This window comes from Pseudozyma flocculosa (assembly GCF_000417875.1).
Source record: "Pseudozyma flocculosa PF-1 unplaced genomic scaffold scaffold00027, whole genome shotgun sequence".
In the NCBI taxonomy this organism is placed as follows: Eukaryota; Fungi; Basidiomycota; class Ustilaginomycetes; order Ustilaginales; family Ustilaginaceae; genus Pseudozyma; species Pseudozyma flocculosa.
This window is the reverse complement of record NW_006920895.1, coordinates 230,353-244,955: the sequence shown is the minus strand read 5'-3', so window position 1 is coordinate 244,955 and position 14,603 is coordinate 230,353. Positions and strand designations below refer to the sequence as shown.

The 14,603-nt window shown below is 65.3% G+C and overlaps 4 protein-coding genes across 4 annotated transcripts; 2 read left to right on the top strand and 2 right to left on the bottom strand.

Moving 5' to 3' along the window:
• Positions 1-2,086: 2,086 nt before the first annotated feature.
• On the bottom strand, positions 2,087-4,321 carry PFL1_06571 (uncharacterized protein; the record flags this gene model as incomplete). The annotated part of the gene is made up of 2 exons (XM_007884114.1): positions 2,087-4,165; positions 4,295-4,321. 2 exons carry the CDS (start codon positions 4,319-4,321, stop codon positions 2,087-2,089), a joined length of 2,106 nt encoding a protein of 701 aa, XP_007882305.1.
• A 2,160-nt stretch (positions 4,322-6,481) lies between these two features.
• Positions 6,482-9,054, top strand: PFL1_06570 (uncharacterized protein; the record flags this gene model as incomplete). The annotated part of the gene is made up of 2 exons (XM_007884113.1): positions 6,482-7,003; positions 7,120-9,054. 2 exons carry the CDS (start codon positions 6,482-6,484, stop codon positions 9,052-9,054), a joined length of 2,457 nt encoding a protein of 818 aa, XP_007882304.1.
• Positions 9,055-9,964: 910 nt separating this feature from the next.
• Positions 9,965-11,908, bottom strand: PFL1_06569 (uncharacterized protein; the record flags this gene model as incomplete). The annotated part of the gene is made up of 3 exons (XM_007884112.1): positions 9,965-10,312; positions 10,492-10,816; positions 10,932-11,908. The coding sequence occupies 3 exons, from the start codon at positions 11,906-11,908 to the stop codon at positions 9,965-9,967; spliced, it is 1,650 nt and encodes a 549-aa protein (XP_007882303.1).
• Positions 11,909-12,443: 535 nt separating this feature from the next.
• PFL1_06568 (uncharacterized protein) lies at positions 12,444-14,441 on the top strand (the record flags this gene model as incomplete). Its single annotated transcript, XM_007884111.1, has 1 exon — positions 12,444-14,441. The coding sequence occupies one exon, from the start codon at positions 12,444-12,446 to the stop codon at positions 14,439-14,441; it is 1,998 nt and encodes a 665-aa protein (XP_007882302.1).
• Between the last annotated feature and the right edge of the window lie 162 nt (positions 14,442-14,603).

The following is a 14,603-nucleotide window of genomic DNA, read 5'->3' as shown; positions in this document are numbered from 1 at the left end:
GGCGGTGAGCCCGCGAGGCGGTGCCGCTGGAGGCAGCACCGAGGTCGAGTGTGAGAGCAGCGAGGGTCGAGGAGGGGCGGCGTGGGGGACGAAGGCTAGATGGGACGACGAGAGGATCTGCCGAGAGGGAGATGGGGCAGTTGAGCGGCGCGTTGGGTTTGGGCCTGTGGCCAAGGTCGAGGGGTTTGGGTTGGGCGGGGATGGCAGTGTGTCTGGCGAGGCGTCCGAGGCGAGGGGTATCTAGAGGGAGTCCATGGCGGCCGAGCGAGGAGGTGTGGGGATGCTGGAGATGCCTCGGTGGTGGCAGGTCGAGCAGCTCGTGGTTGGTCGAAGGAGGTCGGAGGTGAATGCAGGGCGGATCCGTCCGGGCGAAGTTCGAGGGTAGGAGACGACGAGGCAGCGACGGGTATGCGGGAGGTATGGCTTGCGAGTAGACCGATAGATAGATCAAACGAGAGACGACGGCGGGCGGCAAAGGCGTTGATGGATGGCGAGGTGGTGGCGGGAGGCAGGAGAGGGAGGCAAGGATGGCGCTGTCAGAAACAGAGAGCGGGCAAGGCAGCAGCCACAAGGCCCAGCTGAACGGGCAGAGCGGGCAGTCTTAGTGGGCAGTGGGCTGCTAGGCCCTCGAGTAGTGGCCTCGGATGGCGTGAAAGCGCCCTGTCAATTTGGCCTGCCAGCCAACGACGCCAGACAAGAGAACCAAGGCCACTCGTCGCTCGCTCACTTCGGACCCAACGCCTCCTCGTACCCCGCAAGCGGCTTGGCTGGCTTGGCTGGCTTGCTTCCTTGGTCGTACGATGTGCATCGGCACCTCATGCAAATAGAGGGGCATAAAGGAGCTCGACGGCGGCCAGGCCTGGTCATGGGCCTGGCAGAGGCAGGCGGAGCGGAGCGGGGATGCAAAGGCGGGGATCCGACCCCGGCTCGCCTGCCTGCCTCTGTCTGTGCATCGCCCGCTTCTGCTTGCTTGCTTGCTTGCTTGTGCTTCTGCTTCTGCTGCACCCCAGCGGGTCGGCTTGGCGGTCACAGACGCTGCGAGGAAGGAAAAGCAGCAAGTAGACAAGAAGAGAAGCCTGCCCCCGCCGTCACCTGATCATGGACCCGCGCAGCCCAGCCATGGCGATAGGTATCCCCAGCTCGCCTCGTCGTCGTCGTCGTCGTCGTCGTCGTCGCGGGCGGTGGTGATGGCTGGTTGACGCCAGCAGGGTAGGAGAAAGGCCGAGGCACGAAACTCAAGCTGAAGCGGAAGCGGAAGCCAAGCATCGTCCCGAGGATCGAAGGCGCGACCCTTCTAGACCAGCAGCAGCCAGGCAGCCAGGCAGCCAGGCAAGGAGACGTACGGCCAGACGCGGCTGCTGGCCACTTACTCTGCTCTAACTACGTCTCGCCTTGAGCTTCCTGCTTGCGCTTCGTCTATTTGCGGACCTTAGGCTTGGCTATGGCCGCATCGCGTCGGTCGTACGTCGATCTCGGCCTGCGTCGATGCATCATATGCATGCCACAGACACCACAGCAGGCCGGCCCACGCCGCAGCCAGGAGCATGAGCCCCCCCCCCCCCCCTTGCCCACGCAGCCTGGTTCAGCTCCTGCCTCCCTCCTCAGCCTGCCTGTATGTACTCCTCTCGCGCAACCTTGCCCGTCTGCCTCCGCCTGCCTGCCTGCCTGCCGCTGCACCTCCGGACGTGCGACATGCGCGCAGGTCCCTCTGGTCGCTCTCTTCCGTCAAAGCCAAGCCAGCCTGGCCAAGCAACGCCTCCTCCCCGTCCCTCGCAGTCGTGACGCGGCTTCCATCCTTCACCCCTTGCCCTACCGCCACCAACCATCACCTCGACATCCGCACCCTCGTCTTGCTTCCATCGCTGCCACTCGTCCACACGCCCACACTCCATCGGATCCTACGCTGCGTTGGGACTGGTCGATGTCTTCGCTTGCAAGGAACAGAAAACTAGATATACACGGGGGGGAAGGGGCGAGGCCGGGAGGAGGGGGCTAAGAGGCTAGGTAGGGGGGGAAAGCCACGGTCGACCACTCGGACTCTGCCGCGGCGACACCTTTTTCGAACCGACAGACGCCGCCGGCGCGCTCAGTCGATGCTCTCCATGGCCGACTCGCCGGCGACCTCCTCGGTGGCCGCCTCCTTGTCGCCCTCGTCGGCGCCCTCGAGGCCGGCGTCGTCAATCGACAGGCCGAGCGAGATGAGCTTGTACAGGCGGTTGGCAAAGTCGTGGGGCTGCTCGAGCGTGAAGCCCGACGTCAGCAGCGCCGTCTCGTAGAGGAGCACCGTCAGGTCGCGCACCGTCGTGTCGTTCTTGTCCTGCGCAGACTTGGCCGCCAGCTCCTTGACAATCGGGTTCGACGGGTTGAGCTCGAGCGTCTTCTTGGCCGCCATGTACTGCGACATGCTCGAGTCGCGCAGCGCCTGCGCCTTCATGATGCGCTCCATGTTGGCCGACCAGCCAAACGTGTTGGTCACCAGCACGCACGGCGAGCCCACGATGCGGTTCGAGACGACGACCTTCTCGACCTTGTCGCCCAGGATCTCCTTGACCGTCTTGCACAGGTCCTCGCACGACTTGGCGTCCTCCTCCTGCTTCTTCTTCTCCTCCTCGGTGTCTTCGAGCTCGAGGCCCTCCTTGGAGACGCACACCAGCTTCTTGCCGTCAAACTCCTTGAGCTGCGTCACGGCGTACTCGTCGATCGGGTCCACCATCAGCAGCACCTCGAGGCCCTTCTTCTTGAGGCGCTCCAGGAACGGAGAGTCGCGGATCGACGCCAGCGACTCGCCCGTCAGGTAGAAGATCGAGTTGTTCTTGCCGTCCTGGGGCATGCGCGTGATGTAGTCCTTGAGGCTCGTCATCTCGTCGCCCGACTTGGTCGAGTGGAAGCGCAGGAACTCGGCCAGCTTGTTGCGGTTGGTGGCGTCCTCGTGGATGCCGAGCTTGAGGTTCTTGCCAAACGCCTCGTAGAACTTGGCAAAGTTGTCCTTGTCCTCGGCGATCTCGGAAATCATCTCGAGCGTCTTCTTGACGACGTTCTTGCGGATCACCTTGAGGATCTTGTTTTGCTGCAGCGTCTCGCGCGAGATGTTGAGCGGCAGGTCCTCGGAGTCGACGATGCCCTTGACAAAGTTGAGGTACTCGGGGATGATGTCCTCGCAGTCGTCCATGATAAAGACGCGGCGCACGTAGAGCTTGATGTTGTTGCGCTTCTTCTTGGTCTCGAAGAGGTCAAAGGGGGCGCGCTTGGGGATGAAGAGGAGCGCCTTGAACTCGAGCTGGCCCTCGACCGAAAAGTGCTTGACGGCCAGGTGGTCCTCCCAGTCGTTGGAGAGCGACTTGTAGAAGGCCGAGTACTCGTCGGCGGTGATCTGCTTGGGCTCGCGCGTCCAGAGGGGCTTGGTCTTGTTGAGCTCCTCCTGCTCGGTCTGCATCTCCTTGACCTTCTTGGTCTTCTTCTTCTTGTCCTCGTCGTCGACCTCCTCGATCTTGGCCTTCTTGTCGTCGCCCTCGGCCGCCTCCTCGGCGTCGTCCTCCTCGACCTCCTTCTCGACCTCCTTGGTCACGACGAGCTGGATCGGGTACGAGATAAACTCGGAGTGCTTCTTGACAATCTCCTTGATGCGCTTCTCCTCGATGTACTCCATCTGGTCCTCCTTGAGGAAGAGGCGCATCTCGGTGCCGCGTCCCAGAGACGGGTTGACCGTGTCCTGGGTGATGGTGAAGGTGCCGCCGGCGGCGCTCTCCCAAATGTACTGCTCGTCGTCGTTGTTTTTGGTGATGACCTGGACCTTGTCGGCGACGAGGTAGGCCGAGTAGAAGCCGACGCCGAACTGGCCGATCATCGAGATGTCGGCGCCGGAGCTGAGGGCCTCCATGAAGGCCTTGGTGCCGGACTTGGCGATGGTGCCGATGTTGTTGACGAGGTCGGCCTTGGTCATGCCGATGCCCGTGTCGCGGATGATGAGGCAGTTGTTTTCCTTGTCGGGCGTGATGCGGATGTAGAGGTCCTTTTCCGTCTCGAGCACGCTCGGGTCGGTGAGGGCCGAGTAGCGCACCTTGTCGAGCGCATCCGAGGCGTTGGAGATGAGCTCACGCAGGAAAATCTCCTTGTTCGAGTAGAACGTGTTGATGATCAGGTCCAGAAGCTGGCTGATGTCGGCGGCCTGCGAGGTTGGGGGAAAGCGGTGTCCGACAGGGCAGCGGAAACACAAGCGTCAGCGGGTCGATGCTCGTATCGTCTTCCAAAGAGGGCCGGGACGCAGCGCGCGCGGGCGAGCCAGCCTGCTACTCACGAAGCCGAAGGTCTCGGTGTTGGACATGATGGCGTGAGTTGTGCGGGTGGTAGTGGCGGTGATGGGGAAGCGGGTTCGTCAGGGAACAGCGGGTGGAGACTCGCGAGGGGTGAAGTGTGGCGGTAGCGGTGCACTGAAGGGTATGAAGCAGACGAGTGCGAGTGCGGTGCGAACGAGTCGGTGGTGGTGGTGGTCAAAGATGAGGAGGAGAACGTAGATAGAGGTTGCCACCTGGCCAGGAATAAATGGGGCTGGCCCCGACGGCCAGCACCAGGGCCGCCTGTGTGCGGGTTGGCTGAGCGCAGCAGCCGGTGTTGCTTCCAGACGCTTCTCCCGCCAGCCTGCCCCTCTGTGCGCGGCCTGGCCTGGCCTGGCCTGGCCTGGCTTTGCGCAGTGGCCGGGGGCTGGGCTGGTTGCTTTCTTCTTTCGAGCGCCTGCTGCAAACTTCTACCGAGGCCGGAGGCGGCGGCGGGCGGAGGCAGCAGGCAGCAGGCAGCCAGGCAGCCAGGCCGTCCGGCCTCTTTTCTCCACGACGACCTTCCACACCCTTCCACGCCTGGCCCTGGCCTTTCTTCGGGAGCCGGCGGGAGAAAAGAACGTGCATCGGGCTCCATTTTCCGATTCCCCAACATCGGGCGACCACCGCCTCCAGCGTCGATACCAAGGCGCGGCAGACAGGGCACACGCAAGCGAGTGCGCGCTGGCTGAGCCTGTATGCTCTAGACGCCCAAAGGAGGCTGTGCGTCGGTCCGCGCGGGTTGGCCTGCCTGCTGACCGGTCGCGGCCACGATGCTGGAATGAAGATGGGCGCATGGCAGTCCGCTAACGACGCCGCCTGGCTGGGATCACGCCCGCCCACTGCGCACCACGTCAGACGGCCCGGCATCGATGGCTGGGGTCAGAAGGTCCTGCGTCGCACTGAGCGTAACAGCGGCAGCAGCCGCGGGAGCTTGAGCAGAATGGTCGAGTGACGAGGAGCCGAATCGAGCCTACATACAGTAGCCTAGCCAGGCGACCCTAATCTGGCCAAGTCTTGCGACGTGACCCTTGATGGATGGCCCAAGGCGGAGGGTGCGGCGGGCGAGGATGATGCTGCTGCTGAGCCAGAGCGGCGGGCCGTGATCGTTGGGCGACGTGGCGTGCTGGCAGTCGGTGCCGAGATTCGAGGGTTTGCGCCCCAGGTAGCGGGGGCCGCGCAGAGTCACCGGCAGAAGCCTCAGAGGGCCTCTCTCCACACGCAACTCGCGCCAATCTGGCAGGCGGGCAGGCGAGCAGGCGGGCAGGCAAGCAGGCGGGCAGCCAGGCAGCCAGGCAGCCACGCCAGCCCGACCGACCAACCGACCGACTGACCGACCGACTGACCGACTGCCCGACACTCTGACACGGCATCGCACCGCTACCGCCCTCGCACCGGCCCTCACCACCATCACCGTCCCGCCCGCCCATCACCTTCAACTTTGATTGCACAGCACTCCGAGCATCCTGCCTGACCTCACCTGCAACAACGCCCGCACAGCAACCCACAACACTCGTCAGCCACGGCTCATCGCGCCAGTCCATCGCCGCGTCTCGTCGCCACCGCCACCACCACCGCCATCTCTCTGCTGTCCACCGCGCGCAGAGCCACACACACCCTCACACTCGTACACGCCTCTCCATCGCGACCATCACCACACCTTCATTCCCCGTGCCTGGTCTCCGCCTGCTCGCCGCGCCGCTCTCGATCGGTGCACCCTCCCGCCGCCCACTGCTCTTGTCCTACCACTGCCGGCCGCGCGACTCCATCCCTCCTCCGGCGATTGCTTGGCCGCCGATCCCCATGCGCTGGGCAGTCTCCTGATCCGCTTCCTCTCTCCTCTGCGCCTCTCGGTCCCGCCTGCACCGCGCGACACCTCACCCCTCCCATCGCGCAGCCCACCAAACGCCGACGTCGTTCGCTTCTCCCCCAGAAGAGGAACATGCTTGGTCTCGAGCCCCGTCCCTCGAACCCTCCGCCATCCGACGTATTCGCTTCTCCCGCCCGAACCTACCTCGCCAGCTCCCTTCCCTTCAACTACTTGCCAGCACCTGCACCAGCACCTGCACCGGCACCCGCATCAGCACGACTTCGGCCACCTCGCCTCGCATCCTCCCTACTCTAGCTCCCGCCTTGCACCACGCCAACCAACCCTGCTCGAGTCCGGATACATGTACCCCTCCCCCTCTCCCTCCCCGGCTCCTTCGCCACCCGCCTTCCTCTACCTCAACTCCCACCACCACCAGTCCGGCAGTCATGGTGGAGGGCCCCTCTCGGGCGGCGGCCAAGGCTCCTCGGCACAGCAGAACCAGGCCGGAGCCTTTGGCCCCAGCGGCTCCGCCGGCTTCAATCCCGTAGGCCGCTTCCCCCTCCCCGGCTCCGGATGGCCACCGCGCTCCCAGCACCACGCCCACCACTCGCACCAGCAGAACCCGTCGCTGTCGTCGTTGCCCGGCAGCCTGGGCCACTCGAGCACTGCCTCCGCCAACAATGCCGGCCCACCCTCATCGCCCGCCTACGGTGGCCTCTCGAGCAGCCACCACCACCACCATTCGGCACACGGCCCGCACGGCCTCTCCCATCTTGCATCACCGGCCACCCTTCACCCTTCGCAGAACCACCTCGCGTCTTCTAGCGCGTCCAACGCGGCCGCCCACTCCCCGCACTGGCAGCAACAGCTGCACAAAGCAGAGGTTCGTAGCGGCCTGGACACGATCGCGCCCCTCTGGGGGCCAGAAAACGAGCCTCCCACTGACCTCGCTCTCCCCCGTCTCGTCCCCTCTCGTTTGACCTCGTCGAACCCGTCCAGATCTCGCGGCAGTCGTCCTCGCCGCACCACCACGCACGAGCAGCGGCGCTGGCGGCCCGGAGCGCGACGAGCTCGGCCGTCACAATTCAGGACCCGAACAAGGGCATCCACGTGCCGGCCAGCGCGGCGGCCAACGGCCTGTTTGTCGCCAAGAAGGAGACGGCGGCCGGCGGTGGAGGCGGAGGCGGCGCATCGGTGGCCGCGACCGACGACGGCGGCGTCAACGGCAGCAACGGCGAGGCGGGCGGCAGCGGCAGCCACAAGGGCGGATCGTCGTCGTCGGCGGCCAATGGAGCGGCAGACTCCAAGGCCAAGCAGACGTGGACGACGATCGACATGGGCGGCCTCAGCCTCAAGAACGTGGCCAACGAGGTGTTCCGCTACTCGTTCCTCACCTCGCTCTTCATCAACCACAACGCGCTGTCGACGATCTCGTCGGAGATTGTCAAGCTCAAGAACCTGACGGTGCTCGACGCGTCGGGCAACAAGCTCATATCGATCCCGCCGGAGCTGGGCATGCTGACCAGCCTGCGCGAGCTGTTCCTCTTTGACAACAACCTCGTCACGCTGCCGCCGGAGCTGGGCACGCTGCACCAGCTCGAGACGCTCGGCATCGAGGGCAACCCGCTCAACGAGAACCTGCGGACGCTGGCGCAGCGCGAGGGGACGCAGGCCGTCATCGCCTACCTGCGCGACTCGTGCCCCGTGCCGCTGCCGCCGCCGGAGCGCGAGTGGATCAGCATCGAGCCCGACGTGCCGGCGCAGCAGCGCGACGCCTCGGAGCCCGCCGCGCCCACCGAGTCGTTCAACGTGCTCTCGTACAACGTGCTGTGCGACCGATACGCCACCGCCAGCATGTACGGCTACACGCCCAGCTGGGCGCTGTCGTGGGAGTACCGCAAGGAGTTTATCCTGCAGGAGGTGATGAGCTACAGCGCCGACGTGTGCTGCCTCCAGGAGGTCGACATGGAGCAGTACGAGGACTACTTCCTCCACCACCTGTCGCAGCAGGACTACGAGGGCGTCTTCTGGCCCAAGTCGCGGGCGCGGACGATGCGCGACGAGGAAAAGCGCCACGTCGACGGCTGCGCCACCTTTTTCAAGTCGAACAAGTACCAGCTCATCGAGAAGCAGCTCATCGAGTTCAACCAGATCGCCCTCCAGCGGCCCGACTTTAAGAAGACCGAGGACATGTTCAACCGCGTCATGACAAAGGATAACATCGCCGTCGTGGCGCTGCTCGAGAACCGCGAGAGCGGCTCGCGCATCATCGTCGTCAACGTCCACATCCACTGGGACCCCGAGTTCCGCGACGTCAAGCTGGTGCAGGTGGCCATGATGATGGACGAGCTCGAGAAGATTGGCAACCGCTTCGCCAAGCTGCCGCCCAAGCTCAACGTCGCCGAGGGGTTCCCGCCGGCGCCCAAGTACACCGAGGGCAACCAGATCCCCACGATCATCTGCGGCGACTTCAATTCGGTGCCCCAGAGCGGCGTCTACGAGTACCTCAGCGGCGGCGGTGTCGGCGGCGACCACGAGGACTTTATGGACCACGTCTACGGCAACTACACGGCCGAGGGCCTCAGCCACGCCTACCAGCTCAAGAGCGCCTACGCCAACGTCGGCGAGCTGCCCTTTACCAACTACACGCCCAACTACGTCGGCATCATCGACTACATGTGGTACAACACCAACGCGCTCGCCGTCACGGGCCTGCTGGGCGAAGTCGACCGCGGCTACCTGAGCAAGGTCGTGGGCTTCCCAAACGCCCACTTCCCCTCGGACCACGTCTGCATCCTGGCAGAGTACCGCGTCAAGCATCCCAACACGGCCGGCAGCACCGGGCCAAAGCCGCGCGCCGTCGACTTTGGCGGAGGTGGCGGCGGCGGCGGCGGCGGGCATCGCGACCGCGAGAGGAACGGCGACCGGCGGTGATGCGCGCCTTGCTGGCTGGCGGCGGCCTCGACCGTCCATCCTCTGGAGCCCGCGCGATCTGCATGTCGACCCTCGCTCTCGCTCCCTCTCTCCCCCTTGGCTCTCCTCCTGCTCCTTTCCTTTCGACCGGCATCGGTCCCTCGTCTCCCTCGCTGCTAGACGGGGACGAGGACGGACGGCTGAGCCCCCGGTACATGTTTTACTATCTCTTCTAAGGCGCCAGCGTGCGTGCGGGCGGCGTACGCTCGCATCCCGCCTCCCCCCCTCCCTATCCCCTTCCTCCCCCTTACTCGACCGTCCTATCACTCCCTCCTCCTCTCTTCTTCTCCTCCTTCATCTGTTCGTCTGTATGTCCTGTACAACAACAACAACGACCCCTCACCACCCTCTTCTTCCTCTTCTCTTCTCTTTCCTTCAAAGTCTATAGCCTCTTTTCTTTCCACCCACTTCTGACCTCTTCCGTCCCCCCTCACCTTCTTGTATCAGAGGAGAAGGAGGAGGAGATAGATCCTCCCCACCCCCCTCCCCTCTTCATTACAGCCCCCAACCCGCACCCCTTCCCCCCTCCCTCTCCACTCCTCATCTCGTCTCGTCTCGTCTCGTCTCGTGCTAGTCCCTGCCAGTCCCGCGTCTCGTATCGATGTGCCCAACGGCGTGTGTCGTTCCGTTGCTCAATTCCTCCACAACCCACCCACCTCGCTCCCTCGCTCGCTCGTCGAGTGCCGTGCTGATCCCTGATTGGCCCGCCCCCCCGGTCCTGATGCTGGTGTTGATGCTGATGCTGATGCTGGTCTTGATACAAAATGGCGAATGATGGTGGTGGTACAAATGTGTCTGTCTGGTCGATTCCTTTTTCCCGCCCCCCTCCCGGGCATCTCGCGCCGCTCCGCACCGCCCCACCCCGATGCCATCACGCGAGCTTCTGTCGTTTTGCCCGGCTCGCACTCGCATTGGCCGTGGCTGCTCCCACCATACCTCCCTTGGCCGCCGCCGCTGTCGCCGTCGCCGAAGCGGCTGCAGCTGCAGCTGCGGAAGGTGCAGCCGTACCGCCGCCGCCGCCGGTATGCGATGACGAAGACGCCGTGGGCGGACCCGTATGGCCCGCCGAGCCCACCGCGGTAACGGTAATGTTGGGCGGCTGATTCATCGTCTCTCCACCACCACCACCGCCGCCGCCGCCGCCGGTGGACCCGCCGCGGGAGACGGTGCCCGTGCCGCCCGTTCCCGTATTGATGCCCGAGTTGGCGCGCGAGTAGTGCTGTCCGACCCCGCGCGCGATGAGGGATGCAGGGCCGAGGTCAGCCCATGCCCCGCCGCGGCCGCGGCCGCCGCTGCTGCCGATGGCGGGGCGGTGTGGAGCGGCGGGAGGGGCGGAGGCGCGTGGGGAGGGGGCAGCGCTGAGCTCTTCATCTTTGGGTCGAGGTCGTCGTGGATGACCCGGCGCGTCGGGTAGGTGTTGTTGGGCTTGGCGAGCGAGGCAAACGCGTTGAGCGTGGGCAGCGGCTCCTCGTTGAGCCAGGGGTGCTGCAGCGCCTCGGACGCCGTGAGCCGCTTGGTCGGGTCGTATTGGAGCAGCGTGTCAAACAGCTCGAAGCCGCCATGGGAGCGCGCGCGGTTGGCATACCACGTGTGCAGGTTTTTCGGGTAGTTGTCGAGGCGCAGGTGCGGCCACCAGCCCTTGTAGTCGGGCATCGTCTCGATGGCGGGCCAGCGCTCCTTGGACGGCGAGCCGAGGATCTCGACGATGCGCTTGAGCTGATCCCTGTGAGGGATGCCAAGCAGCGAAGAGCCGGACACGCAAGGGGGCGGTAGCAAGGGTCAGCGTCTGACGATGGCGCCGAATGCGACCGCGACCCAGTCTGGCGACCGAAACTCACGTCTGGAAGGGCGCCGCCTTGGTCTTTGGGTCCATCTTGGCCTCTTCGCCCTTGAACATGGGGCGCAGCGCGAGGAGCTCTCCCCAGATGCAGCCGACGGCCCAGACGTCGATGGCGGTCGTGTAGTGGCGCGCGCCGAGGAGGAGCTCGGGAGCGCGGTACCAGATGGTGACGACGACCTTGTCGCCGGTGTAGAGGCTCTGGAGGGGCTGCGAGTAGAGGCGTGCGAGGCCGAGGTCGCCAATCTTGACGACGCCGTTGCTGGTGACGAGGATGTTTGCGGGCTTGAGGTCGCGGTGGAGGACCCAGTTGCGGTGGAGGTAGGCGACGCCGTTGAGGAGCTGCCAGAGGATGCTCTTGAGGACGGCGACGCCGATGGGGGCGCGGAGGACGGCCGAGTGGTGGTGGATGAGCTGGAGGAGGTCGTGCTCTGCGTACTCGAAAACCATGTAGATGCTCTTGTCCTCGAGGCGGACCTCGAAGAGCGAGACGACGTTGACGTGGTGCAGCTCGCGGTTGAGGGCGATTTCGCGCATGGCGCTCTGGCTGATGCCCGTGTACTGGGACGCCTCGGACTCTTTGCTGTCGGGCTTGAACTTTTTGATGGCGTAGATCTGGCCTGCGTTCGAGGCAGAGGCAGAGGCGGCGGCTGCGGCGGCGGCGGCGGCAGCAGCAGCAGCGGCAGCAACGGCAGGGTCGTTTGAGGGCGTCTGTGGGTTTGCCATGGAGGCGGGAGTGGCGGGTGCGGTGTGGGAAGCAGCGTCGCCGTGCAGGGCCGGTGGTGCGGGGGATGCGCCGCGTAGGGATGCGGGCGTGGCTGGGCGCGTTGGGCGTGTGGGAGCTTGTGGCGGCGGTGGTGAGCGTAGCCTTGCCTTGTATACGCGTCCGTAGGTGCCCGACGAGATGAAGCCGAGGATGTGGTAGGTGCTCAGGACGGGAGTGCGGACGTCGTGTCGGTAGGCTCGGTATGCTGCCATGGCGGAAGAGAGCGACGAGGAAGCGGGTATGTGTCTCTGAGCGAGGGCGTGTGCATCTTGGAAGGATGCGATCGCGGGGTCCTGGTGGTGCAAGGTGGGTGGGCCCGGTGGCGAGAGCGAGGTCGGGGCGGGCGAGAGGGACGGGGACGACGAGGAAGCGGCAAAGGAAAACGAGGACGAAGATGTGGACGGCGATGGGGATGGCATTGCGGCGGTGCACCGCGCTCTGGCAGCGTGGTGCGGTGGCCAGAGTCGGGTGAAAAGGCGAGGGAGGTACGGTGATGGTGGTGGTGGGGAAGGTGGTGGTGGTCGAGGGTCGAGAAGGACGTCGGCTCAGAGGGCCGTACCATGGCCCAGGGTCTGGCCGCCGCTCAGCTGCGAGGAAATTTGGCTCGGGCGCAGGGGCCACCCACGCACCCACTTCTTCTCAACCCAACCGCACCGCTTCGCTCACTCCCTCTTGGCAACCACCACCACCACCACCACCACCACCTCGTCCTTCACGCCGACGCCGCCATCGCCTCCGTCGCCGCCCATGCCCGTACACTTTCTCGCAGAATGGGTGTCCTCGCGCGTACCATCAGAGTACTACGCATCAATCGCCGCCGCACTCGTCGCCACCAGCTTCCTCAAGACCTGGTCAGCAGGCCCAAAGCTCCTCGACATCGAAGAGGCTGCTCCCCACCCCGAACCTTCCTCTTCCTCGTCCTCATCCTCGAGCGCTGCACGCAATGACAAGGACGGGGGAAAGGCTCAGCGCAACGACTCGGCACTCGCCGCCGCCGGTCCGTCCACCTTGCGCGACCTGCACGGCCGCGTCGTCCTCGTCGCCTCGGGCGCCTTTTCCTCGCTCGGCGTAGTCACCCTCTCGTCGCTCGCGCACCGCGGCGCACAGATCATTGCACTCACGCCCGACCTCCGCTCCCCGCGCGTCCTCCAGCTCGTATCCCTCCTACGCAGCAGCACCAACAACGAGCTCATCTACGCCGAAAAGTGCGACCTCGCCGACCTCGACTCGGTCTCGCGCTTCGCCGCAAAGTGGAACCAGGGCGACCCCACCACCCTCGGCCCCAGCGGCGGCGGAAAGGGTGGGCCCAGGCGCATTGACATCCTCCTCTTCCTCCCCTCGGAGGAGACCATCTACTCGTTCGGCCAGGATGTACGGCCCTCGACCCGCCACCCGCGATACGAACGCGCCTACGTCCAGGAGGTCCTCGCACGCTTCCACCTGGTAAACGCCCTCCTCCCCAGCCTCCTCCTCCTCCCGCCCGAGCGCGACATCCGCATCATCTCGACCATCTCGCCCTGGTACGGTGCCGGCGCCCACTCGTTTGACGCCATCGTCGAGGACCCCTCGTCCAAGTCCTACCTGCTCTCGGGCGTCGAGCCGTGGCGCATCCACGGCGCCACCTCGCTGCGCTGGTTTGCGCTGATGCGCGAGCTGCAGCGCAGGCTGCACCTCCTCGCCGAGGCAGATGCGCGGCCGCGCGACAAGCTGCCCGGCATCGACCCGTCGGCCGCCACGGCGGCCTCGTCGCGCCCCAGGCCCGTCGACGGCAGCGCGGCGCGGATGGGCACGAGGAGGAGCAACATCTCGACCATCTGCATCACCACCGGCTTTGAGCGCAACAACGACATCCTCGCCTTTCTCCTGCCCTCCCGGCAGAGCAGCGAGACCGGCCTCTACCCCGACGACGACGACGACGACGACGACGGCGAGGGCGAGGGCGAGGGCGATGGAGAGGGCGAGGGCGATGGAGAGAATGACGATGGCATGGGCGAGGACGGCACCGAGCGAGGGGAGGATGCGACCGCGAGTGGCGCAGACCCCCGCGCCAAGCTCAGCGCGGCCATTGATCCGCGACGTCGTGCCACAGGCAGCGTCGGCGGCGGCGGCAGCGGCAGTGGCGCGTCATCCACCGCCACACCATACACGACAAGACGACGACGGCGCGACGCAAAGACCGAGGCCTCTCTGGCGACACTGCACAACCTTCCCTCCGCCACCTCCTCGTCTTCCTCCTCCTCCTCCTCCTTGGTCGACACGATCACGACGATGCTGGTGCAGGCCCGCCGTGTGCTTCGGTACATCTTTGTGCTGACGCTCTGGCCCCTCATCTGGCTACTGACTCAGAGTCCAGCGACGGCCTCCAACTCGCTGGTGTGGGCGAGCGTCAAGAGGGTAGAGAGCGACGCCGATTTCCTGCACCGCATCTCTTCGCCATCGCATCCGGACGCACCCCCATCCAGGGTCCGGGATCGAGGGGGCCAGGAAAACGTGTCAAAGAAGCAAGCGACGCGCCATTCCATCCGTCGTCCGCTCATGGGTGGAGAACTCTACCGCGCCGGCAGGATCGTACGGCCCACGCTGCCCGCATGGCTCCTCGAGGATGGTGGGGCCGGCTTCGCAAAGCTGTGGGATGACGAGGAAAAGAGGGTCGAGGAACTCGTACGTGGTGCCATCCGACGGCCCGGAGGTGGCGACGGAGCTGATCCCAAGGCCGAAAAGGGGGATACGCGGAATCGGGATTAGACAACACAGGGCTTGAATCCAAGAGAGACAGAGGGGGAGAGAGGGAAAGAGGGAGGGAATAGTGGTACATGCAATTGTCAGTCTTTGAGTGACACGACGACAACGACGGCCCAGAAAGAGGAAGAGAGGGAGGGTATACGAGGACGAGGGGAGGCGGGGCGG